The sequence below is a fragment of the Grammomys surdaster genome, unplaced genomic scaffold, assembly GCF_004785775.1.
Source record: "Grammomys surdaster isolate TR1022 unplaced genomic scaffold, NIH_TR_1.0 125428, whole genome shotgun sequence".
In the NCBI taxonomy this organism is placed as follows: Eukaryota; Metazoa; Chordata; class Mammalia; order Rodentia; family Muridae; genus Grammomys; species Grammomys surdaster.
Window position 1 is genome coordinate 905,857 of NW_021620295.1, and position 26,980 is coordinate 932,836.

At 37.9% G+C, this 26,980-nt stretch overlaps 1 protein-coding gene across 1 annotated transcript in view; it reads left to right on the forward strand.

The window, feature by feature from the left end:
- CUNH3orf67 (chromosome unknown C3orf67 homolog) overlaps positions 1-26,980 on the forward strand; it is a 220,966-nt gene that overhangs the window by 116,855 nt on the left and 77,131 nt on the right. Inside the window, exons 7-12 of the mRNA XM_028786032.1 lie at positions 1,145-1,282; positions 14,789-14,925; positions 15,541-15,703; positions 17,016-17,132; positions 18,221-18,340; positions 22,297-22,628. Of these exons, the coding sequence (XP_028641865.1) occupies positions 1,145-1,282; positions 14,789-14,925; positions 15,541-15,703; positions 17,016-17,132; positions 18,221-18,340; positions 22,297-22,628 (1,007 nt within the window). The remainder of the gene's footprint in view (positions 1-1,144; positions 1,283-14,788; positions 14,926-15,540; positions 15,704-17,015; positions 17,133-18,220; positions 18,341-22,296; positions 22,629-26,980) is intronic.

Here is a 26,980-nt window from a genome sequence, read left to right on the forward strand (position 1 = left end):
CTGATACAGGACTTCTCGTGTCAGGGATAAAAAAGAGAGCGGAAGGGGAGTCAGTTTCAGGCTAAACCAAAGATGACTCCAGCTGAAATGAGATGAAGGAACCTTTGCTCTGTCACACTATAACATCACTGTTTCTTCCCTTTTGATTTCATGCACTGTCTTTTATAGCAGGCTCCGTTAATAGTGAAATGCTACTAGTCTCAAGAAGTCAAATAACATAAGTCATGTGTCCTCCCTGCTTAGAGGAGCTTCTGTAAAAGCCTACAGAAATCACACCTGGCACCCACCCCTACCTGACAGCTCCAGGCTTATCCTGCTGTTCTAGGGACTATAACTTCCCTGGGGATTTTCAGTGGCTAGGCCTCTGAGGTGGTCTGGAAGATTCTGTCCTTTGTATTTACTTTTGAGTATATGTTTGCTGAGCATTCTCCCCAGCGGATCTCGGATGTCTTTTAGCCCTAGTGTCCTCTGGTTCTTGTATGAGAAAGCTTGCATTTGCTAATCAATGGAAGGCTTCTTGAGTGCCCATGTTGTTGCTTGCCTATATAGTGGCAGGGTGCTGCCTGACAGAGCACCCTCAGCTTATAGAGAGTCTTGGCTCAAGTTCCCATGCAACATTTGTGCAGCAGCTTCACAGCCAGCACCACTCTATGCTTCTCTCTGCCCCCAACCTGTGATCTGGCAGCATCCTTGCAAGCCACCTAATTTTCTCCTGATCAGCTTTCTCATCACACATCAATGTAGCACAAATCAGTGGCCACTCTTGACTACTACTTGTGCAAAGGATTTTGAGGCTCTCACCTCAGTTTTTTTTCCTTTTACTGACCTGCCTTTGTTTTCCCGTGTTTTTCTGCTATTGTTTGTGTTTCCAATACTCTTTCATTCATAAGAATCATGTGTGACTGGGACTCTTTTCCATAAGACATACAGAAGCAGTTTCTAATTTCCCTTTTACCCAGAAATGCCATGTTCATTCTATAGACATCAAGGCTAAAGTTTTGCATAAGTTGTCCAAAGTTGCATTCTAAAATGTTTTGCTTTATTTGGTTTCATTATAGAGGTTGCTCAGTTGGCAGCAATAGCTTACATTTGGGGCATGGGGGTTCTGCATTTTGAATACTATATGGCATTCCATTTTCAACAGATGAACCCACAGATATTATTCCACGAAGCTGTCAACTCGCAACAGATGTTCCTCATGTCACACAGCTGCTTAACATGACAAAACTCCGCCAAACTGAAATTAAATTTGGAGGTCATCCTCTAAGATCCGCAGAATCAGGTATGCACAGAGGCTCCTATAGACATCATATGTGTACCCTTTCCCCTTAAGGTGCCTTTCTCTAAAGATGGCCCTGTGCCTTGCTCTTCCACAATACTGTCAATATATAAGGCCAGGCCTGTAAGCACAGGTCACTGCCAGCCCAGACAGACAACCTACATGAAGAACTTGGCATGTGGACATTTGACCCACATAAAACCCTTAATACTTCAGTACTGTGATCCACTGAGGAAAAGAAGAAAGTAGGGAGAGACATGAAGCAATGCTTTTCTGTAGACTGGTTATCCCTCTTCTGTAGAGTGGCTGTTCCTCTACTGAAATGCACTTTATTCAAGTTCTGCGATGAAAGGCAAGCAATGCTGTCCTCTGTGAAGGAGCTGTAGGAATGGAAGGACTGCAGCTAATGCAAGTTCATTGTCAGTAAAGAAGGAACTGCAGTCCAGCTGTGGATAGTGCTGCCCTGCCTGAATATGTATCCTTCGATTTTAAATAGTCTCCAAAAATTTTTAAACACCTTTTGAACTAAAAAAAAAATAAATAAATAAGGATTCCCATGTTCTACCTCTGTACAGACTTCATTACAGTTGACTAAATCAATGAAACACCTTTATATCAAACCCAATATAAGCTCAACTCCCTAGATGTTTAAACCCCTAGGATAGTTTTAAATTACAACATTTAATAGTACAAAATATTTTTTCTGATGTCTGCACTCCCCTCAGAGAGACTCTTTGTTAATTTGGCTAGTCTGTTTTGTTTTGTTTTTAACATCCTCTAGTGACTGTTATGTGCAGCCAGCCAACACTGAGACTACTGGATCATTCAGCCTGGGAAGGCCATGTGATTCAAGTAACACTCAAATACAGGGAGGTGATTTAAAGGAAGCTAAAGAAAAGTCATAGTAATAGACCATCTGTATAAGAAGTTGATCCTGGAAGTATTCTATATATTTTTTCATATTTATAATAAATTAATAAGAGACTTGTAGAAGTATGTCAGGGCAGAAGATTAAGTAAAAGCAAGGAGATAGCATTCTATTTTTCAGTATTGCTTGAGGAAAAAAGAAGAGATTTACTTTTCAAAGGCTCAGTGTAAGGGATGGCTTGAGTGATCCAATAATCTGTGAGAACTGCACTATGGGAGTGGCCCTCATTCCTCAGGTAAAGAGGTAGAATATTTTAGGAAAGTGGATTTGACAGCAGGATTACAGGTGAGTTTTAAATCCAGGTGAGATATGAGAGAACAGAGAGTAACTCACATGTCTCTGCAGTAATCAGACAGAAAATGGCAAGGGTCCAAGATGACAGAAACTGGACCAGTAGAAAGCAGTGGCTCTGAGGGAAGCTGTGGGGACAGTGGTGATACGTGGCTTCTCAGATAAGAGCAGTGGTCAAGAAAGGGCTCAGAGCTTGAAAGGAAGTCAAATAAAAACAGGAAAAAACAGATGTTTGTGATGAAGGTTGAGAGCAGAAATTTCCTCAGCCACCTGTATTTTCTCTCTCAGTTTTAATCAGCATTATATGCAAAAAGTTATATATCATTAACAAATCAGGCTCTTTGTCCTTTTTGCAATTCAAAAGAAGTTTGTATGTAAGTAGGCACTACATTATTAACCCTTGATTTCACCATTCCCAAACTCACCGAAAAACAGAGAGACAATGTATGATGCAAACCTCACCTGTTTCATAATTATCAGCTTTGAGTAGGACCTTTTGCAAGCAACGGGACAAATGGTGAAATATATGTGCATGCTATCTGTACTATATAGAACTAGACATAGAGGGAAATAGAAAGATTTCATGCAAGCAGTGTTTATTAAGGAGTCATGGGAAAACTTATAAAAAGCATAAACGTAAGCTCACTACCTTTCAGGTGGCAGCTTAATCTTAAGATTTGCCTCAGAGTGCAGGGAGAGTGTTTTCAATAACAACCCTGTATCTGCACCTAATGTAGTTTGATACTTTTCAATAACAGGAATGACTAAGCTGTGCAGCACATCAGATGACATGATTACAAGTAGTCTCTTTTTACCCTCTATCCTTCTAATGGAATGTTTTATGAACTGTCTTTAAAATAAATACAAGTAGGCTAGAGAGATGGCTCAGCGGTTAAGAGCACTGACTGCTCTTCCAAAGGTCCTAAGTTCAATTCCCAGCAACCACATGGTAGTTCATAACCATCTATAATGGGATCTGATGCCTTCTTCCAGTGTGTCTAAAGACAGCTACAGAGTACTCATATACATAAAATAAATAAATATTTCAAAAATAAATAAATACAAGTGTATTCACAATATCATTTTCATTTCTATTTACAAGTCTCAGAGATGCATGAACTGAATAAGATTTAGTAAATACTAATTACATCAGTGTTACAACTAAACAGAAATATTTTCATAGGCTATATTCAAGCCCAACTTACAGAGAAGAATACTAGTATTTCTTTTGCTAATCCTATAAGTGGACTCTTGATGCATAGTAATGGTCAATTCAACTTGAATCATGTATACAGAAAATTGCTAAATGCCAAAATCCATGAGTATATTTCTTTTTCTTTGTGAATACCAAATATATCTATTTGTAAACCATTATGATTGCTCCTCCTAGGTCAGTCTCACTGCACCAGCATGATAGTCAAAATGACATGAACATACACAATACTGTGAGGTTCTCTTCCTGGTACATCTCAGAAGTTGATTTTCATATATGTGGACTTTAAAGCTTACTTAAAAGGAACGTATTAATGTTCTCTCCCTGTACAAGGCATTTGATTTGAATGGTATTTCTAATGGATATGCCCACGGGCAGATGGTTTTTAACCATGGATAAGAGTCTTTATTTGAACTATTTGTTTTCATCTTTCAAAAAGTGGACTCCCACAATGGATATAATTGGATGTGTGATGCTCATGTGAATTTTGATACTTCATCATAAATGCACATATTAAAAGAGTCCAATAAAGCCTCTAGAGAAGTAGCCACTTCCTGTGGATTTTCACACAACCAAAAAAAGAACGCTTGTAATTTTTTTTAACTTTTTTAAATTGTGGTTTATTGAATGCCATATAGCTTAATCAAGAACATTGAATGAAATTAATAAAACCACTGTTTCTAAGAAGCTTTTTGTTTCCGAAAAGCTCCACAATAGCACCATTTTCTCTGTCAATTCACAGTGCACGTTAGCTAATGGCTTTAGGACTATGGAATCAGACAGTCTTGCTTTCATTTATAGGACCCCAGTTTAATTGAACCAGAGAATATGGTCTGGTTATTGAAATGGAACATTCAGCATTAATGACAAGATACAGTGCCCACCAAACACAAATTAAAAGTAGTAATTAAAAATTGGAAGGTGGCTTTCTCTAGTGCCTACCTTTTCACAGCAGGTATCTTACTGGGCTTACACTTTCTTTTTAAATAAGAGGAAATTGTCACCCCAACCTCCTACTACAACTTCAGATTAGCAAATTAATGCATCTAAAGAGAAAAGAAAGACTGAGAGAGGTAAAGAGGGAGGGAAGGAAGGAAGAGGAAAGAAAGAAAGAAGAAAGGAAGGAGAGAGGGGAAAGAAAGAAAAAGAAGGAAGGAAGGAAGGAGGAAGGAAGGAGAAAGGAAGGAAGGAAGGAAGGGAGGAAGGAAGGAAGGAAGGAAGGAAGGAAGGAAGGAAGGAAGGAAGGAAGGGGGGGCTATAGTAGTAAGTGTCTTTTTGCACTGGAGAAATTTGTATTAGATTCTTGTTTAGAGTCCATATTATAAAAGGAAGATTCAAACCAACGACTAAAATCTTATCTGTGAAGCAGAACCTAAAATAAAAATAAATTAGTGTAGGGGCTAGAGAGATGGCTCAGCAGTTAAGAGCACTGACTACTCTTCCAAAGGTCCTGAATTCAGTTCCCAGAAATGACATGGTGGCTCACAACCATCTGTAATGGGATCCAGTGCCCTCTTCTGGTGTGTCTAAAGACAGTAACAGTATACTCACATTAAATAAATAAATAAATAAATAAATAAATAAATAAATAAATAAATCTTTTTTTAATGAGTGTATTTTGTCATAAGAGCAACGACACCACTTATAACTCATGAATCAGTTGAAGTAATATTGTGAAAATGTCTGTATTGCCAAAATCAATCTGAAGATCCAGTGCAAACCCTTTGAACATTTCAATGAAAGTCTCCACATAAATGGGAAAAAATAAATCCTAAAATTCATTATTAAAACACAACAGACCCCAGATATCCAAAGCAATCTTGAACAAAAAGACCAATGGTAGAGGTATTAGTTTTCTGATTTCAAGTTATACTATGGAGCCATAATAATAAAAACAGCAAAGTACTGGCACCAAAGCAGATATATAGAACAGAACAGAATAAAGGAAAAAAAGAAAAGAAAAAAAAGAAAAAAAAAACCTCCGGCGACTTCAATTTTGAGAAAGATGTCCAAAAGATACAGTGGAGAAAAGACAGGCCTTTCAACAAATGGTACAGGGAAACCTGGATATTCAGAAGTAGAAGAATGACTCTAGTTTCCTGTCTCATACCTTCTATATCAATCAGTTCAAACTGATTGAAGATATTCATACATGATGAGAAACTCTGAAACTGTGGGAAAAGACTTTAAGATACAGCCATATGCAAGAACTTTTTGAAAAAAGACTCCAGATGCTCAAGGAATAACACCAAAAATTAACAACTCTGGTATCATGAAATTAAAACCTGTTGGTTCCACAAAGGAAATAATTGATTGAATTTAATAATAGGCTACAGAATAAGAGAAAAATTGTTGTGTTGCAAGGAGCCTACCAAAGATCAGTCAGACACAATCTGTAGCCTACTGAAAATCTTTATTCCAGCTAGCTGATACTATCCTTAGGTGTTTAGAACCCAAGTGTATTCCAACCATTTAGCACAGGGGACTTTTAAAGACAAGACCAAACCTTGTTATCTTGCATAGCAGCTGGAGAGGGAGGTTTTGCACAAGTAAGCAGTATAACAGAAGCTAAGATAAGCAGTTGGATAAAAGGAAAAGTTGGCACAAGTAGGCAGTTTAACAGAAGCCAAGATAAATTTAGCTGGGACACCTTGACCTTGGGTTCCTAGAATAGAGCTAAGTAATTTTCCAAGGGATTCTCCATAAAGGAGATCAAACTCTGGTTAAATGTAAATAAATTCATTTTGTACATTTGAATTATGCATCCTGTTTTCCTATCTTCAGTAAAATAAAACAGCACAACTGATCACATTTCTTCATTAATTTTTTTCTATCTAGAAAGAATTTAGAATAAATATTGAAAACTGGAAATGCCTACAGAGTTAGGATTGGTCATTGTGCAAACATGAGGTCCAGAGTTTAGATCCCAGCACCCATGAACAAAGCCAGGCATCCTACGCATACCAGTCATCCAGGTCTGAGGGATATGGAGACAGAAGGATCGTGGTCTTGAGTGCTTACTGCCTTCTAGCCTAGCCAAGAAAACAGAAGCCCAGACTCAGGGAGTGACCCTGCCTCACAGGAATAGCAGGGAATGATAGAGGAAGACACCTGATGCCCTCTCCTTGCCTCCACTGTGTGCACCTGTGTGTCTCTCACACAGACACACAAACAGACACAAATACTTCTTATAAGGATATTCATCAGAGCTTCTGAGGTCTTTAATAGCAAACATATCATAAACCATTTATAGAGTGAAGTTTTTCTATGTAACTTATATACAAATACACATAGCTTTAACTAATAAATTTTACTTAATCCATTTGTTACATGTGTAATTATTCTTGTACCAATCTTTGTGTTTCATCCCCTTTTGAATTTAAGTTTTACAGACCCTCCTGCCTTGGCCTCCTAAACACAGATATCACAGGTATGTGCTCCCATTCCTGGCACATTTCTCCTTTAAAAATTTGTTACAGCACTGCTTGAAATCACAAGACCCAGAGGCAAACCACTTATGTACAGTTGGGAACTGGTTCAAAAAGCATATGGCAAGCTGTTGTGCAACTGTGGAAAGAACAGTGTACTTTGTCTGTGATGGTCTGGAATATGATCTCAAAAATGGAAAGCTAGAATCATATTCCAATGCACTCCTACTGGTGGAATAAAAAACTTTGTGACCTAGGTATAACAAATGCAGAAGCTTTAAATATATGTAATGATTACCTCTAGAAGCAGAAACTAATGCAAACAGGGACAGGAAGAGAAGGGGGCTTTCTCAAGACACATCATATTAGAGAATTTTAATTTTCTAACTATATCAATGGTTTGCATTACTTATACATTATGTTAGACCAATTACTGAACATTTGTAGTTTCTCCTTTATATGTTATGAAGCTTAAAAATTCCTGAGAATTGCTATAAAATTAAAATATATTTCTCTACCAAATATTAATATTTTCACTAATAACATATAATGGAAGCTGGGATTTGGTGGCACACTTAGAATCTTAGCATTCAGTAGGCTGAAGCAGGAAGATTTTATATTTGAGGCCAGCCTGTGCTGTGTAGTAAACCCTGTATCAAAAAAAGTATGTATCTGCGTATACATAATAGTTAATATATGTTGACTATCTTGAAGAAATTATTTATAAATATAGAGTTACAAAGAAATAAATGGATAGGAATTTAGTAGCAACATTCCATTTAGAGCTGTGTGTTCCATGAACTCTCTCTATATAGTGTCTGGCTATGAGTCTCTATATTTGTTCCCATCTACCACAGGAGGAAGCTTCTGTTTTGATAGCTGAACAAGGCACTGAACTATGAATATAGCACACCATCATTTGAGAGTCATTTAATCACTACATTTTTTTTCCTTTTAGATCAGTATTACTTGGTTTTGCCCCAGGTCCCCAACCTATCTAGTCTTGGGTTCTTAGTAACCAAAGCAGTATCAAGTATAGATTTCATCTCAAGGAGTGGGTATTAAGTCAAATCAATTATTGCTTGGTTACTCCCATAAGCTCTTTATCACAATTGTCCTAGCGTATCTTGAGGCAGTACACCATTGTAGATAAATGATTTGTAGCTGGCTTGGTATTTATGTTTCTCTTTTGAGAGCATACGGAGCATGTTCTTGTACCAAAGATACTGTAGAGGTGAAGCCTCTATATAAGCACCAGCTTGACATCTCCATCTTTGGTGTGTTATGTAGGCCTTTTCTTCAACAATGAAGCCCTGCTGTCAGTTTGTGAAGAGCAACCTGTAGTCTTGGCAACAGCCTGTATTGTTTGGGGTTTTCCATTTGGCCCTTTTGGCTGACAACTCAATTAGATGTAACCCAAACTTAATACTGGAAACTTCATTAAGTGAAAAGAGATGGCTAGTTGGGACTCTGATTCCTCCATTATTTCACTTATTTCATTTAGATCACCTTCACACACATATGATAGATAGACATGCAGACAGACAGACAGACAGACAGACAGACAGGCAGACAGACAGACAGGCAGACAGGTGGATATTGCAGGGGACACTACAGGGATCCCATTTGTGGGTATATTCCCTTACAACTAACTTAGTATTTTGCACCTTAATATTAGTACTTACCAGGAGCACAGGAAACAGTTGTTGACTGAGTGATCAAATGAATAAATAAAATAAGCTAACCACATGACTTATACAGGATGTTTGCCAACAATTTGTCATGGTCATACCCAAAGCCAGCATTTAGTGAGCAGTCACTGTGTTCCGAGATCTAAACCCCAGGCATAGCTGTTGCTCTTAATTCTTACTCAGCCTACTGTGGCAACACCATCACAGTGACAGTCTCACAGATGAGGACACTGACCTGCCACCGATGAAAAGTGAGCGAGTGGCACTTGAGCAGAAGGCTGGCATTGAAGATGCATCTTTACTACTGACTCACTTCACAATCGCTCTTTGATATTCTGAAGACTATTTCCCAGAAGCCTGCTGGATTTATGGGAAAATGCCTCATTTCCAACCCAAATCCTGGACCAAATAAACTATGCTCCTTATTTAGAATAGAAAGCTTTCTCAAAATAAAACCATTCCCATTAAAATTAGTTTATTTTTTTTCTCATTAAGCATAAGGAACGAGGCTAATTCTTGCTTTTCAATAAATCAAGACCTAGTAGAGAAAACTATATCCTGCACACTGCCTCGTATCTTGTGGAGCTGGCCCAGCTTCACACACTGTCTGAGGTCCTAATCCAGTTCAGCACAGAAAGATACAATCTAATTGCAGTTGTTAGTATTATTTTATTGCCTTTAAAAAGTGTCACAAACTTTTCTATTAATGAGATAAGACTACATACTGGTTTTAATTATTTGCGAACATTGAAGATGGATTGTAATCTCCCAGAGCCTTTCCCGCTTGAGGCATTTACCTATCTGGCTTTTCTTTTCATCATGTTTCCATGGCTTGTAGACTGACAGCTCTCTAACAGTCAAAAACCAGCATTCAGTTGAATTCTGCGCACTGGGAATTAACTCTCAAATTAGCCAGTTACCCCACAGCCCACAAGTACCTTTTGGAATGACTTACCTATCAGGCACTAAAGCCTTCTCTCATATCCCCACCCCCAATCCCCAGCTCTCCTACCTTTGAAATAGGACATTAAAGTCAATGTCAGCTGCTTAGTTCCTCATAGACCTCATTAGCCCCTTGACATGCATTGGTTTATAATATTCATGAGGTTTTGGTACTTATCAATACAGTCATTAATCATCCATTTTTGAGATAACATGTTTTTACTTAGATGGCTTTATAAAATTACATAGAAAACAAATATTGCATATGGGAAGAATCTTATGTGGTTCGCCTCTGATGCATGTTAAATGAGGGCAGCATCATGTAAATTTTTTTAAGGCAAATGAATAGAAGCATGGTTTTTGAGTCCCCACTCAGACTATGGACATAGCTTAGTTTCTTCATCTATGGACACAGAGTTAAGAACATCACACTCAGCAGAGAACTGAGAACCACTTAGGTATCTGTGGTATCCATCATCCTTTAGGTCTCAGTGTGAATTCCTTGACCCCAGAGATTAAACACCAAGCCCTGTTGAGCAAAGTTAGAACCATTTATAATTTTTCTTTGTAATCCTTACTATAATCATAATCATTGAACTGTTTATTGATTTCTTGTTTTGACAACCACCTCCTCCATGAGGGTACAACCTCATTGGATGAGGTAGTGTTGCATCTTACTCCCTGTCTCACTCAATGCCAGTCAGGCAGCACCCAATCCCTACTAAGGAATGAATGAAGAAAGGAATAAACAAGTGTGAATAGGTTCTGCAAGCTTGAAATGTGATTCAAAATGGAAAAGTATTAACAACCTGTTTACTAGCCAGCTACTGCCTCCGAGACACAATATAAGTATGTAACATTTCTGGTTTCATATAGCCTTAACAGAAAATGCTACGACTTAAGTACATTGTTATCCCAATCTTGTGAATGAAGAAGATAAGGCTTTAAAAGGTCAAAGCCCTGTCCAAATTAATATTGCCGTACTAGAATCAACCTTTGTTCATGTTTTGTATATACGATAGAACAACACACTATGCTAAAATAAAAATTAACCTCAAATCTGGACCCTGGCACCAAGTTGACTGTTAGATGACCCCAGTGGTGAAGGCTGAAATGTAGCAGGTCTGGCTGGCTAAGCTTTGAAAACCTTGCAAGCTTAAATGACAACAATAATTAGAACATTGTATCTTGAGACCAAAAAAATGAATGTTTATTTCTATAAAAGACAATTAGAGAGTACAGCCTCAGGTTTTACAATCTAACTACAAAGGCATGCACCCATCAGTAAAATAGCAAAATAATTAATGGTAAATCCCTGACCTCCATCAAGTTCACTTTCCACAAACTCAAGAAAATGAAATGCCTCGAGCAGGATTTTAATCTAATCTTGATATTTAACCTTACTTTTATGCAGATTGATGTCAGCCTTTAAAATAGCTACTTTTAAAATTCAAAGCACATGCATTTCTGCTTATAGTTTCCTTCTATTAAGATTTTTTCTTGTTAAAAAATCTCGTCCCTTCTACTTCTTATTTTAGAAACCCAAAACCTAAATTACTTTGCCTTGTAGGATTTAATTGGGAGCCTATCCAAACAAATGCATAATGTAATGTACGTTAATGGAGAATTAACTTTGACAGTTAATATGATTCTAAGCAGTGAATTATTAAGAAGGATTTGCAAGACTGGTTTGTTCGTTGTAGTATCAATCTTGTAAACTTATCTTATATAATGGAGCATTTATACTCTTTTAAGGCCAAAATGTAAACTTTTTTTTAAAGAAAAAAAATAGACTTAAATTTAAATATATTGTGGTGGCTTATTCTGTAATCCCAACAATAGATCATTTTCTAAATTCCAGGGTATTATCTAGTGTGGTAGCACAAGACAGTGCAAAGGTTCCTCCATCTTGTATTCCTGCTGAGGCCATTTCAGGTTTGACTAGAATCTGATCTCTGTGATGGGGAATCCCATGAAAATTGCCCAGCTCTGTTCTAGGAACCCAAGGTCAGGATCCCCCAGCTAACTTATCTTAGGTTTTGCTAAACTGTGTTTTGTGCAACCCTCCCCTTCTAGCTGTTTTTCTGAGCTTCTGGTAAAACTTCTTGCTTCAAATGACTTACTTTCGCAAAGCCCCCTGTGGCTCTCACGTGAAGTTCCAGGACATGGTTTCTGCCTTTAACAACTCTGTGTTCTAGACACTTGAAGGACCATACAGGTCTCCCTGCCGCTAAACACTTGGGTATGGTATTAGCCGTCTAGAATAAAGACTTTAATTGGCTATAAACTTTATCTGAGGGCTTATCTCTGGTAGACTATCATGACACTAGTTTTCTGTCATTTAGGATATGACAGCATTTCAGGTTTACCTGTATCTTTAATACTCACTGCATGTCCAGTTAGCTAATCCCAAGTGTCATACCTAAACACATACATACTATGCTAAATAGTCTCAGTAGGTTTTGTATGAATATGCCTGTGCACCCATGTATGTGTGCATGGTACTTGTTATGTGTATATGCAAGTGTGTATATATGTACCAATAATTGAAGAGATCATGAATTCGAGTGGAAGTGGATGTTGGCCATGGTAGGAGTTGGAGGAAGAAAGAAGCCTGTGTAAATACAGTACTCGTGTATAAAATTCTCAAAAAATAAATTTTAAAGGTTCTAAGTGTAAGATGAGCAATTGATATGTTCATTTTTTTTTAATATTGTGGATGGACCTTCGTCCATGTGGTTGCTAAACTCAACCCCAATCCTTGTTTTAATCATATATATATATATATATATATGTAATTTTGGTGAAATTTAATCATTTTCTCCCATTTGCCAAACTGGGCTTGACAGACAGGGACACAGGATACAAGATGTATGGTCTTTCACAACAAAGGACTTAAACTGGTTGGAAGGAACCTCAGTTTAGAGGATGAGTGTGAGGAGAAAACAAAATAAGGAAGTCACCCTCATGAGGGATTTGAAGGGAAAGATGAACTTGTAACTGGACAGTTCTCAGGGCAGAGAAGGAAGGGCTCTACCCCTGTGGTACAATCCTCCATAGGCCCTTACTGCATCCTGCAGAGCCTCTCAGTACTCTTCAGTAGCCATTTCTTCAGGGAAATTGACATTATAAAGTAATAAATAATCTAGTATGTGTTCATTAAAAGTACAAATGATATCTGAAATAGATTTCACAAATAGCGTGGAATTTTAGTACAGTTTTTTTTTCTACCTTCAATCTGAAAACTACATTCTGGTGATTCAAATGGACATTTATAAGTAAATGGAGAAATATAGAAGCAAGTGGGGGGTGTGCATGCACATGCGCGCACACACACACGCGCGCACACACATACACACACTCACACATACACATGAGTATCTGTTTGATAGTAGAAAGTTCTGCATGTAACCCAACAGACATGAGACTGTTGTGATAGCCCTGCTCACATTCAGAGGCTAACCACTCAGGGTAACCATAACCTTTGACATTAACCTTCATATTCTCCTCATTGATTCATATATAAAACCCCAGGTAGATTTTCATTATCATCATCATCATCTTCATTATTGTGATAATTAGAAAAAGCTGAGATTTAATCCAGCTTCCCTTTGTACTCAGTATGATGCATTCATTTTCCTTAGCAGGAATATATTAGATGCTCACTGTATGTCAAGGCATCTAAAGAAGGCCCCCACTGACTTTTCATCCACGGGAGCACTACAGGGAATGCTGGAGAAGTGTATAAAGGTGAATTTCCAGCAAGTTCTCTGATGAGCGGAATTTTATCCTCATGAGAAAGATGCAGAGATATGTCTGAAGAAGTGATAACTCAAACATAAAGACAGAAGAAATAAGCACCCCCTCGCCCCAGGGATGACATGCAGTGCTGCCTTGAAGGAAGAACTGTAAAGCCATAGAGTGGAGAGAGCAGGGCACAGATGTAGGATGAAGGAAATCTCAGGGGAGGGGTTTGCAGGTGGGAAGGGCTCTGAGAGCAACTGGGAAGTCATTGCGGAGCCATTGAAGGAAAGTGGAGGAGATAATACACTTCCCTTTCTGTAAGACCTCTGGCTGCATTCTGGAGAAAGTACAGGACATTGGAACAGTCGCAAGAGTATCTTTGGTAATTTGTATACTCACCATTATTTGACAATTACTATACGCAGATTTTTTTTTAATTAAGATACTAAAAACATTTTCCCCTAAGGAAATAATTTAGATAGAATTATTTTAATGGAACACCAAAATATGCATTGTTTTCTTTTTAGGTAAACAATTTGAATAAAATTATTCACCACAACTAAGCAAATACTGAATTGTATGTTCCTCGGGCATTTTCCTAGAGATTATCAGTCACACAAATGGCAACTATGGAGTTTCCTCTTGAGGAGTCTAGAGGGATGTGATCCAACACAAGCAGTTCACGGAGCACTGGGAATGAGGTGGTGGGTTCAAGAACAGCAAGTGTGGGATGCTCTAGGCAGAAGGAAGTGAGCACCCAAGTGAGGACGGAGGCAGGAGGGCCAGGCAAGCTCAGGAAGACACTAGAGACTAAACCCACTGGAAGGAGAGGCTGGGGTCTTATGGCTGGGGTCTTACAGGAAGCCTTAAAATGCCAACAGCATAGTCTAATGTGTTGGGCAACAGGGTAACCCTGAAGATTTTTGGAAAAAAGTAAACAAAACGGCTACTTCAAGGATGGCAGATGTTTCCTATCACTTTTCCTACTTGACATATAGCTAAATTACTTCTTTGAGCCTTCCCTGCAGGTATGTGGGCTACATGACTAAGTTTGAGAAATGGAATGTAAGGTGTGCCAGCTCCTTCCCCTCTTCTAAAACTTCTCTCATAATCCTTTGTCCTCTTGCCTTATCAGAAACGCCCTATAGATTCTATATATCTGACACACTATTTGCATTTTGAATAGGTGTTGACATCAGAACTGAACTTGAAGAAGTGCTTTTGACGTAGTGTCTGTTACTTCCCCATTAACAGACTGCCTTTCCTCAACAGACCAGTTCATCAGCAGTGGAGCAGGCAGCATCCGGAACAGTAAAAGTCAAGACGTTTGCCATATTGCCTTTGGGTCCAGGGTTCTTGGACCACCTCCACTCTCTGGCAGACGGAATAACCTAAGGCTCTCTACTGAGGTGAGCAGAAGGTTTGAAAAGCTTACCCAAGCAGAACAAAGGTGCTAACAGACTTGTGGGTTATGGGAAGAAGGAAGGAAAAGCTGACTATGTCCCTGAAGTAGGCTTATAAATTTTCAACAGAAATTTTGGATCTTAAATGACTTCATATTTTTTTGTCATGTCAACATAATAATTAAAATTTGTTGTAGTCCTTTTATTAAACATGTTCTTACAGGCAAATCTTTTTTAATGTATTTTGCCATCTCTGTCAAAAGAAAAGTTAAATGTAACCATGCAATACACAGGTTCTCAAGTGGTCTGCTTTTTATTTTCAACTTCCTTTGGTTCTTTGACATGTTGGATGATTCTTACTCAGTTCTACCTGTTGCAGGCAGGCATAACTCACAGAGTATTTTAATTTGTGTCTAGGAGATCTGCCTCCCTGCTACTCTGTCACATGTTCATGACCTTCCATTTCTAGGATTCTCCAAGTTCCCTTCCTGTCACCTTTTAGAGGCATTTCTTCTGGGTTTTTTCTAGCTTTTTGTCTAAGTTTTTGACTAAATAGATTTTATTGAAAATAAATCCAATTCCTGTTTCTTTAAACATACATATTAATTCCTTTCCTTACAGACAGTAAGATCCATTGGGTGCAAAAATAGCCAGTTGTGCCAGCAGCCTACAGAAGAGAAGCGTGTTAACAGCACAAATGAGTCAGCCTTGCTGATACCTCAATCTGAACAGCAAGGAGAGAAAGGAAGTACTCACCCTATGAAGCACACCACACCTCTTCCTGGTAAGGAGTCACTAGAAAGTAAGAGGGAGAGGAAAGTAGCAAGAAAGGTTCTTACTGAGATGAATCGAGCAGGGTTCTCGATTGAGCTAAGTCCAGAAAATGACCATTTAATAATGAGAAGGGTACTGACTGCTGAAATACATTTGGAAGGTTTATACATGCATTATCTTGTCTTCTCTGTCCTTTTGTTTGTGGTGTAATCTTAAGTAGCTACAGTGTCCAGGTTTTGCTTTCTGACAATGATGCCAAAGTAAAATACCATCTCATTAACATTATCCTTTGGAAACTCCATGTTTATATTCTGATTTCAGTTTCTGTTTGCAGAGTACTGTTTATTTTCTCTCATTGATGTAAAAAACAAAAAACAAAAAAAAAAAGAAAAAATAAGCAGCTGCGTAAGAGGACTGGCCTTATTTCAGATTGGGAGCTCAAGCCTAACAGAAGTAAAGTGATTTGCAGCTGGACTCTATTAGAAAAATTGAGAACAGAATGCAAGACTTAAAGTTGTTTTATAATGGTCTGTCCTTTTCGGCCTGACTTTAGTGGATGAGGAGAGGAAGACATTTGAGTTGAGTTTACTTGACTTAGAAATGAATGGTGACCATTACAGACAGTATTGCCCATGGGGATGGCACTTGGTGTCAGGAAATGAGTACCATAGGCATGCAGTCCCTGTTCTCCAATGACTCTCTGATGCCTGGTTCAAAGTTCTTCATCCTTGGAACCTCGGTTTCTTCAAGCATTATGCCAGGCCCTGGCTGTGGTGGTGAGTAGTAGGTGCCTCAAAGTCATAGTGAGGAGCCAATGACAAGAACCAGTTCCATGTAAGATGTTGCTTCAAGAAGGGAAGGACTTAGTAAATATTAGCTGCTATTTTTATTATAAATGCCAAATTATATTTCAGAATTCTTTTCCAATATTGATCTTACCTCACCAGGCTTCTTTGAAAAACTCCTTACTCCTTTAGACTTCCTTTTTACAGAGAAAGGAAATTTTCTATCAACTTCATTTTTTATACGTTTAAATATAGCATTTTATATGAGTAACATCAATCATACTTACTGTAGCCCTCTATAAATATTATAAATTTATTCTTTGGATAAAATTTATCACTCATATAGAAATTCTATGAAATAGGAATGAACACCTATTATCTGTAAAGGACTAAATTGTATCTGTTACATAGTCTGAAATTATTTCAAAATGATACATAAATATTCTCATTATGGTGATAAATATATTTATTGTATTATTTCAATCAATATAGTACTTTCTGTTCTGGCTTTTGTTCTTTGATATGGAAATATACCAGCCAGTCTGCCTATTCCATATCCACATCCCCCTCAAGAGCCATCAGCAGATAAAGGTAGCAACAGAAGACGACTTCGGCTAAAGAGCAGCAGCGGAGACAGGACAGAAACGCGCTGTGGTATGGCCCAATTTCAATCCTATCTCAGATCTGTGTCTTATTCAGGGCAGTGGAATCTCTCTGCAGGTTGTAAATTTCAAAGGATTATCAGCCAATTCATTTAAAATATAAATGTCTGTTCTGCAGGGATTATGGAAATCAAATGTTCTGCAGAAGTATTGCTCAAGAGTCTACCCTAACAGAGAAGAGCAGGACTCAGTAGACAGCCGTACAGAAATGCCAGACCCCTCCCTTCACTGTTAGGGCTGCAGACAGCTTGAATGCTGCCTCTATTGTTCTTTAAAAGGACCCAAATGTGAAAGAGGAAATTCCTGCCTCGAGTCTTTAGCCAAATCGAGCTTTATTATCAAATTGAATGTATATCTTTTCTTTTAAAGCAGGCTCTTTCAGAACTCTTTGTACACTGCTGTGTCTCCCTTTGGTTTCCTTGTATATGATACAAAGCAGTTTCCAACATAAACACTTCCACACTTAAGCATTAGATAAATGTAAGTCACTGCTAAAGTTATCCCTTTAAAAATGGGATTGGAGGCATGTTTATGTAGCTTTATAGACGTATATGCGTCTACCTTGAATACAGCCCAGGGATATCATGAATAGATCTCTTAGCACTATTTCTCCAAATGTTAAGATTCAATCTGCCAGGTTTTATGTTATTTTTATTAAGGGCAGGTAGAAGAACTAATTCTGTGATAACGTTCATATCTATCTTCTTAGAGTGATAAAGGAAAGAGCTTGTTCTAAAAGAATTATAATGCAATTCTTCTATGAAATCCAAGAAAAAATATAAGATCCTTTTAAAATTATATGGGTTTTGGAATTCTTTTTATTATATAACTATAAAAGTTAAATCTAAAATGTCCCTGTGCAAATATCAAAGTAGTTCAAGATAAAGCTCTACAAAAATACAGCAGTTTATCATAAAACATTCAACTATTTTTAAAAATGCTCATGAGCTATAATGCTACTTCTCATTTGCTTTCAAATAACTGAATGAAAGAATATACACAATTAATACCACCATTCAAAAACAACTTTTTTATAAATATCAATAAAATGATAAGAATGGAAATATCTCTTTAATAAAGGTAGTTCCTCAGGAAATAACAGGAGTGAAGAAGTAGCCATGGCCCTCAGCAGTATCACACAGCTGACTACAGAGCCAGTGAGAGCCAGCACTCCGGAACCCTCGGCTCCTGAACAACCAGGTTGGCATCCTTAGTATTCACAAAACATAATTATGCCAAATATTACTGGAAATTTGGGGGAGGTCTGCTGCCCTTGTCACCTGTTACCCTGGAAATTGGAGGGAGTCGCCTCTTGAGGTTCACCATTTCGTTAATAAAAGGATTTAAGAATGCATTCAATTGAGAACTTAGAAACAGTTTTATTAGAGTTTGAGAGAAAAACTGCAAGACAGACAAGCCATAAACCTCAGCAGCTTTTCTTTTTAATTCTGAAGAGAATTAAAAAGAGAAGGAAGAAGGCTGTGACGTTTGAGTTAAGCCACCATGAAGGTTACCCAAGGGGGCATAGGCAGTCTCAGGGTGCTCTGTAGTGGGCATTCTGGAAAGGAAAAGTACATTATCTCATTAAATGGTTAATTATTCCACCTCTGTCTTTATCATGATTTAAAGTAGACTTATCTCCTGAGGGGTGGATGATCCTGCCTTCCTGAGAGTTGATCCCTTAGCCAGACAAGTGACCTGCCCATGTTGTTTAACTCTTTTGTATTATGGGTAGCTTAGAATGTGTCCCTAATATGTCTCCACAGAGCCCTTGATTTCAAGTACTATAGCCCAAATATTTCAAACTCAGTCATTTCAAAAAAAATGATGATACAATTATTTACTGAAATTTATCATATTTTGTAAGTCTCCCTTTTACCTTCAATTTTTATGTCCACCTTGAATGGATGAAAGACTATTGTAATACCCCAGTTGTCCTGTTCAAAAGTGAGACTTTAAAACATTAAGCCTTGTCCTTACACTGACCTCCCTCTAGCCCATCCTCTGGTGTCTTCTTCCCCATCCTCCTGTAAATGGCGAGCACTAAGCTCATCAACATATCTTGCCTTGCAGGTGTTTGCTACTTTTACAAAGGCAAATTGTTTTTGAGCAAGGGAAAAAGGAAAATAAATGAAAATTGTTTGTAGTTTGTCAGTCTTATTTATGCAGTGTTGAAACCTTCATTAAAATGTTAGGCGCAATTAGTGTCTCTAGCATAAATCTGACTGTGTAGAAAAACTAATTAGATGTTTAGGTGATCATTCTTGCATTTATCTTGTTTGCTGCAATATTGTGATTACACGGTAATTTACATATTTCTCTAAGAAAACACACCAAATTATTCATTACAATTGATATGGAAATACTTGAGGTAAAAATGCAGATTCCAGAAAAGCTTGTGGTAGTAAGATATTTAGTATTATGTCGGTGTAAAGCAGTCCTCTTACTCCGACTTTTTGGCAGTTAATAATGTTTGGCAAGTAGGTCATGAAAAATTGTCTAATTCAACAGTGAAGATTCCCAGAATCCTTTCTGCTCCTTTGCTTCACACATCCATGTATATAACATAGCACATTGGCTTTTATGACTACTTTCAGTCTTAGGCTCTGCCCACGAAATTTTAATAAAACAATAGCTGTATATGTATATAAACCAGGCATACAAATCAAACATCTGTGATAATAAAATTTCAGAAGAAATTAATTTCAAATAATTACTTGATATATATATATATATATATATATATATATATATATATATTCAATGCTGATATTTTTGTGTTTATAATTGTTGATGCTGCAAGTGGTACTTCACATACATACATAGTATTTATAAGAAGAACAGACAAACAGCTCAGCAAACTGAGGACAACACAGGCTGTATTTCTGGGAAAACCTGCAGAAGGGGCCCCTTAGCATAAGACTCAGACCCTGGCATGGGCCAGGTGCTTACAGGACAAAACAAGGAAAGAGGAAGGAGATGGAAATCTTTCTTTCTCAGCCTACAGTGAGCCACTCCTACAGGGAGCCAGGGAAGTAGGGTATCTGCTGGAATGAAGAACGCCAGGTCACTAACAGACATCTCTTACAATCAGTTGTTTCTGGGATCCATAGGTCAAAAGAATCATCAAAACAACCTAGAAACGAGTTGTTTCATTCTGGGAGTTGTGGTTGTTTAACCAAAATGAAGACACTTTCCAAATGGCATGGTCACTGCAGACAGCATGAAAGGCCTGTTTTATCAATTATTGGAAACTCTGCCCAATCCTAAGCCACAGTTCACTCATTGACTTTTATTGTTCTTAGTGTTGAACTCTAGCCAGCAACTAAAACAGTAATTTTTTTAAATTATACATTCTGAGGCCAGATATGGTGGCACACATTCCTAATTGTAGTCTTACAGAGATAGAAGTGGATCTGTGAGTTGTATTTCAGACTGGTGTACACAGTGAGTTCCAGGACAGCCAGGGCTACACGGAGGAAAAAAAACAAAATCAAAGAACGAAAAAAAGGAGAACAGAAAACTCTATATGTTCAATAAAAAGACTACAACTCATAGCAGTCTCAAACCCAAGCCCGGATGTTTTGGACAACATGTGTGGTGTAATGGTGTGTGTGGTGTACTTGGTATATGCATTCAGCGTTGGGACTGCAGTAAAATAGCACCGTGAGGGACTACCATCAGGAATACCTGGGATTCACTATGCATTGTATTTTGAACTAGTTTGTGACTGTTGCATATTCAGAACTCTTTTTACTGTTAGCAACCAATTTTTGCAACCTCAAAGCTAGTTTATACAAACAAGGATTGAAGACACTGTTTCAGAGCGCTCAGTAGGTTTGCAAAGCCCCACTATGTGCCTAGACTCTTGCAGAAGGGTTTCCTGCCCCAAATAGGAGTGTCCAGTGCACTTGTCCATTTCACCTGCCCACACTGACTCATGTATGTACCACGGGGCAGGTGGTGAGGTAACATAGATCCAGCCTGCTCTGGCCATGGGCCTGAAAATACAAGTCTTTCTCTAGCATATTTTATCAACACCTTTAGCACTCGCTCATTTTATGTACAGTGGTCCATGATAAGTACCTGATGAGTGCAGTTTTGAACTATTCACCATTTGTGCCATAAATGTTTTTGTAAGAAGTTTCTGGGCCTTGCTTTTAGAGTGTAAGCTTTGTAGTTGGCAAATCTTAGCTATCTCACAGTTACTTTCATTGCGGCCATAGCTGATAGATTAAAGGGTCAGGCATAAATCACTCCATCCACTGCATGACTGTGCAGAACAGGCAAAAGCCCACCACTGAAACAATGCAGGGAGAAAAGTGCATTCAAGGAAAAGGGCTGAATTGGGGAAACACTCAATTCTCTCCTGTAGTCTTTCTAAAGGAAGAAAGCAAGCATTGTCTTTAATTGCATGTCCTATAAACACTGTCCTCTCACATTGCATAGATCATAGTTATAAAACCTACTTTAGTGTGATAGAAAAGATGAACATTTTTTAAACAGTTGATAAATTGTTTTCTTACCAGTCATATACAGAATTCTAAAGAAAACAAGTCAGCAAAAAATTATATCAAAGTACCTTCTAAAATTAAATATACAGTTGTATTTCAAATAACAGTATTTCTGTGGATTTAGAGTTGTTTGCAGTATCTGCTCAGTTTAGTCTGAGAATTATTTCAATCAACAAGAGGCAGAGAAACAGACCGTCAATCATCCTTCCATGTTTTCCTTCATGCGTAACTCACACAATGACCAGATGGTCTGTTTTAAAAAGCTTGCTATGTACTGTACTCTGTCTTCCTGTGGTAAAAAAGGAGGTATTAGTAACTCAAATCCTTTTAAATTTGGACAACTTCCCTCACTGGATGTCAAATTAATGAGGTTGTGCTATAAAGAACTTGCTGCAAGACAGGTGATAATTATTTCAGACTTACAAATTTCCTGGCCAGGGTTTCAACTCAAATGGAGAGGAAGTGTAAATGAGTTGCCTGTGGCTGTGGGCACTGTTCTGTGGGTAACTGTTTAGCAAGACACAAGATGGTGGAGAAATTGCCTTGCCTGGCTTCTGCCTTATTTGATAAACCTCAGTTTCAACAAGAAATGTTACCTAACCACTGCTAAAAGAGCACTTTTATCATCTTTCCCAATGTCAGATGAGTGGATATTTCCTGAGAGCAATGGCCTGACCTCCGACCCAGCATGTAGCAGTCCGTCCTTGCTCCTAGATGGGGACTCCTACACTGCCTCGCATCTGTGGCTAGAAACCAGCAAGGACAGTGAACCTGACCAGGCAGAGGAAACCCAAATGGCTCCCAAGGACATTTTCACCTTTTCCTCTAGACCAAGATCAGCGCCTCATGGGAAGAGTCATGATATGTCCCCCAAGGGGTGCCCATTTATTGTGGACCCAAAAGAGGACAGCCAAGTGACCAAGGCAGACACGGAGTTGGAAGGCGATTTTTATGGCAGTGACAGCAGCGAAGAGGTACACAACTTGATGAGTAAAATAGGCTTAAAGCACGGTATCCCACTCGTGCCAGTAAGCATCAGACGTGTCGGGATGAAAGAGAGGAATCAATTGCTATTTATAAAAACACAGCAGATTGCTATGTCAGTCAACAGTTCCATCTGGTTGTTATGGTAACACAAAATTTGTGGGTTTTTTTATTATTAACAGTCAATTTCATGTTTAATTATGGAAGCCAGTTTTTCAGTTGTTTATATTTTTCATTTTTAACTTTGCCTCACAGAATCAGAAATAATTTATAGTTGAGTACATGATAGCAAGACCACTGCAAAGCTGACAAGCCTGTGTCAGGGTCTGCGGGGAGGCTGTGCTGTGGTTGCTAAGCATTTGGAATTGACACTTTCCTGGCTCCTTTCTCCCTACCATCTTCTCACCTTAGACCTATTAGGACTCGTTATTTTCCATATGGTCTCAGAATTGCAAGAGTTGTGCCAATTAAAGTTTAGATAATGAATCATGAATTAGTACTGGGACTGTCCTTATAGAGTTGTTTGTCTGGAGTTACTTAGAATATACATATGTTGTAAGGTAGTCAACTGATAAAAAGTTTGCTTATAAATTTGTTGACACCAGAATTTGGCTTAGCAACATGTGTTTAAAAACTAAATACTATGACTTCATTTCTGTGCGAACCGAATTTGGGAGAGGCGTGTTTCATCAATGTGTGTGCATGTGTGTGTATATTTGTAGACCCTGCGTGTTGGGTGCACTTGTGTACATGGATGTGGAGACCTTGAGTGTCATTTCTACCCTTTTTTTTTCTTCCAGAGGGACAGTCTCACACTTCCTTGGGGCTCACTAAGTAGGCTATTGCTGGCAGGCCTGTCTGTGCCTTCCCAGGAGCCACCTCACCCAGCTTTTTATGTGAGTTCTAGGGCACAAAGTCAGGTCTTTCTGCTTGTCACACAAGTACATTACCCATCTCTCCAGCCTTATCAATATATTTATCTTTATTCTTAACAATGGTCATTTGTATGTGCTGAGGAAACATATTTTAAAAGCACCACCATAGCCAAGTAAAAGTTCAAGAAAAGATGTGCAAATACTATGATATAGAAATAATTAGAAAAACTCTGATGTGTGCTTACAAAGTTTTGAAATAGCTGTAGCACGTGGGAATGCCCTGTGGAATGTTCATTACAGATTAGGTCCACACTTCCCACATCAGAGCCAGCTGAAAATATGGGGCATAGCTAAGAGCTTTAGCAGTAATTATGGGGTTTATATCTTTTAATGAATTTTGTCAACAAAATATATGTAGAATTTTTTTTATATAATATCCTGGGTTCTGTGTGTGCTGAAGTAACACATGATGCCAAACATAGTTCATTTCATGCCACTATGTTAAGTGTTGGTATTAGACATACCTATGTCCTTTGTCCCTGAAGTCATTAAGCTGTAAAAATTAAGAAAAAAGACTTCCATCTTCCGCATCTAATAGGGATTCCATCTTGCATCACCATCTCTAAGGTATTACTTGAGCAAACCGGTCAGTCAATTCAAAGCACTCCACGTATACAAGGGATAGGCTATGTCTTTCCAAGGGACACACAGCACCATCTTTCTTCCTTACACCCAGAAGACTTTAATAGTGGAAATTTCCTGGCAAATGATTAATAGCGATTCCCTGGGAAGCAATGAGAATGGTTTTCTGAGGAAGTGCCCTGGAAAGAGCTTGTCCTGAGGGACTTAGCTTCTCTGTTTAGATGATACATACGCCTCAAGCAATCAAGTTCCTTGAGGAAGTGATGACTTTCAGCTCTGTATGTTTGAATTTGATATTGCTTTATGTGCTTTTTTTTCCCTATTATCTCTTCTGCTTCTGATGCCATTCAATGTTTATTATATAAGATGTATTTATTAATAGCTATGAAATGGAAGTAATTCATCATGCATTCCCCCTACCCCAAGCTCTGAATGCATAGCAATCTGCTCACCCTGTGCCAGGCCTGTCTGTGCGGCCAGTAGCATATGGCTTGAGTCTGTGGTGGGACCATGTCATTGCTAACACCTGCCTGGCTCACTGTTAGTCAGAGTTTCTTAAGAGTGCCATCAGGGAAGGGATAGAAGCCTTGCCATATTATGGAGTCAGAGATATAAATAATATACAAACCAAGGTATTAAAGTGTTAAAAAATTAAAGCTGGACTGCATTTATTTACGTAAGTGTAGCTACAAAATTGGTTTCCTTTTTTGTTTGGTTGTTTGCTTGGAGGATGTTATATTTTCTTGCACAATAACGTCTCTTAATTTATTGTATAAGCCATAGTAAATTGAAGTATATTTTTCAGTGTTTATTTTATATACACCTCCAAGTTTTAAGAAAGATTACTTTAGATAACATGTTAATGTTAGTTACATGGTTTAAGAATGTTACATCCTTAGAATAACATAATTGTGTTAAAAACATTATTATATGAACAAGTGGTAATTACATTACTTCTATACTTGAAATGTATAGCCAATAATTAAAATACTTTATGTAATATTTGACAGGTGAGTGATATTTAAAGGTGAATTAGTTTAAATTCAGTAACATATAAACCAGGTAGAATCACATTGTGTTATTATTATAAAAGAAAAGTATACATTCTATAGTAAAGCCTAATTACAGGTATATTGTCTTTATCATTTAAAGTGCTGGTAGCTTAATTAATTAATTCACATCTGAGATCACACTGGGAGAGCCACACTTTACAGTGTGAGTTTTTAGAACAGCCTCTCTTACTCTCTGCTTGGTGTGTGTTTTATTCCCCAGGCTGTCGTGTGTACTGATGTGCTGGTGCTCAATTAATTTGAAGTTGTACCTTTTATTTGAAAAGCACGTTACAGAAATATATTTCATGACGAGCTATAAAATTGAAACTACCATGTAAAATTAGGAAAGCTGTTAAAACGAAGGGCCTGTCACACTGTCACAGCATCTGAAAAGGCCATTTGGAGTCCGTCATTATTCCCAACATAGCTAGTAGATGCACCTGGCTTGCAATTTGAACTAGCTTTAAATTAATGTTTCATTATTCCCCTAATTTAATTTTATCTAGAGCTATGGTACTGTCACTTTCCAGTACTCCAACTATGGCTGTGAGCACACACTGATGTAGATGGCTCCTCATCCTGTACAATTCAGATTGCAGCATTCTCCTGCAATATCCATTTGGGACACAAGTAAAGATAGACTGGCTCCCTGTCACATTCAGATTAGGTGGGAAATCTTTAATAGCTTCTTTTCATCCACTGTACGGAAGCCTGCAAGGAACAAATGTGTAAATATCAATGTTAAACTTGTATTAGTTCTTTCCTGGTATTGGTACTTTTGAGGGTTTTTTGTTTTGTTTTGTTTTGTTTTGTTTTACTTTCAGTAATTTAGTTATTTCCCTTCATGCTGTCTCCTAATAGAATAAATTTCTGGGTTATGCTATAAGTTACTCAGCTCTACATTTATTTAATTAGCTCATTCACACATCTGTATACATATAATGGAATGAATCTTTGATCCACATGTGACATTTTATGTTTCTGTGTAGTCTTTGAAAACTGCAATGTCAGTATATGCATTAGGAAAAGTGGAAGGACTTTTTAATATATTGCCTCACATTTTATTCCTGTATTACAATGTAATGTACTCTCCAGAATTACCTGCCAGACGAATCTAATATTTATTCTGTGTGAATAAGCTTTTTGGCCTGTTCATATCAGCATGTCTTTGTTATTACTGAGGCACTTCTAAAAAGCCAAAGGCCTCTTCATCCCTTCTACTAGACTGTGAATTTTTGTATGGGAGGTAAAGAAAGCATAAATCAGTTCTGTGCTTAAAAGCCAAATTTCTACTATTTTTTGTAGGAATTATATACATCTTGCAGATCAGTGTTTGGTTTTAGATGGGACTTTCTGTAAGAACTCTTTAAAGTGTTGTGTGTCAAAAGACTATCAAATCTACTTTGTTGGAAAATGTGCTTGAATTTGAGCAATTGCAGGGACGTTATTACTTCTCCGATGGATATTTACTTCCACTTTCCCATCCCATACAGTCACTGCCTCGCAGCAAACCCACAATACTGTAACAGAAATGACTGGCTCAGCCCAGTGTCAGACAGGATGAAGGTTAGGTGCTTACACACTAGTAAAATGAAGTGGAAGACACTATGTCATCATATTATTATGTTGATAGTTTACTGTAGTAGCCAAAAAGTAGAAATTCTGTTTGGAAATTGTTGTTATGAAGTCATTTAAGATATATTGGAATGGCCAATTTTGTTACCATGAAAGAAGAAATTATCATTTGTGTAACTATATAGCTATAATTCGTCC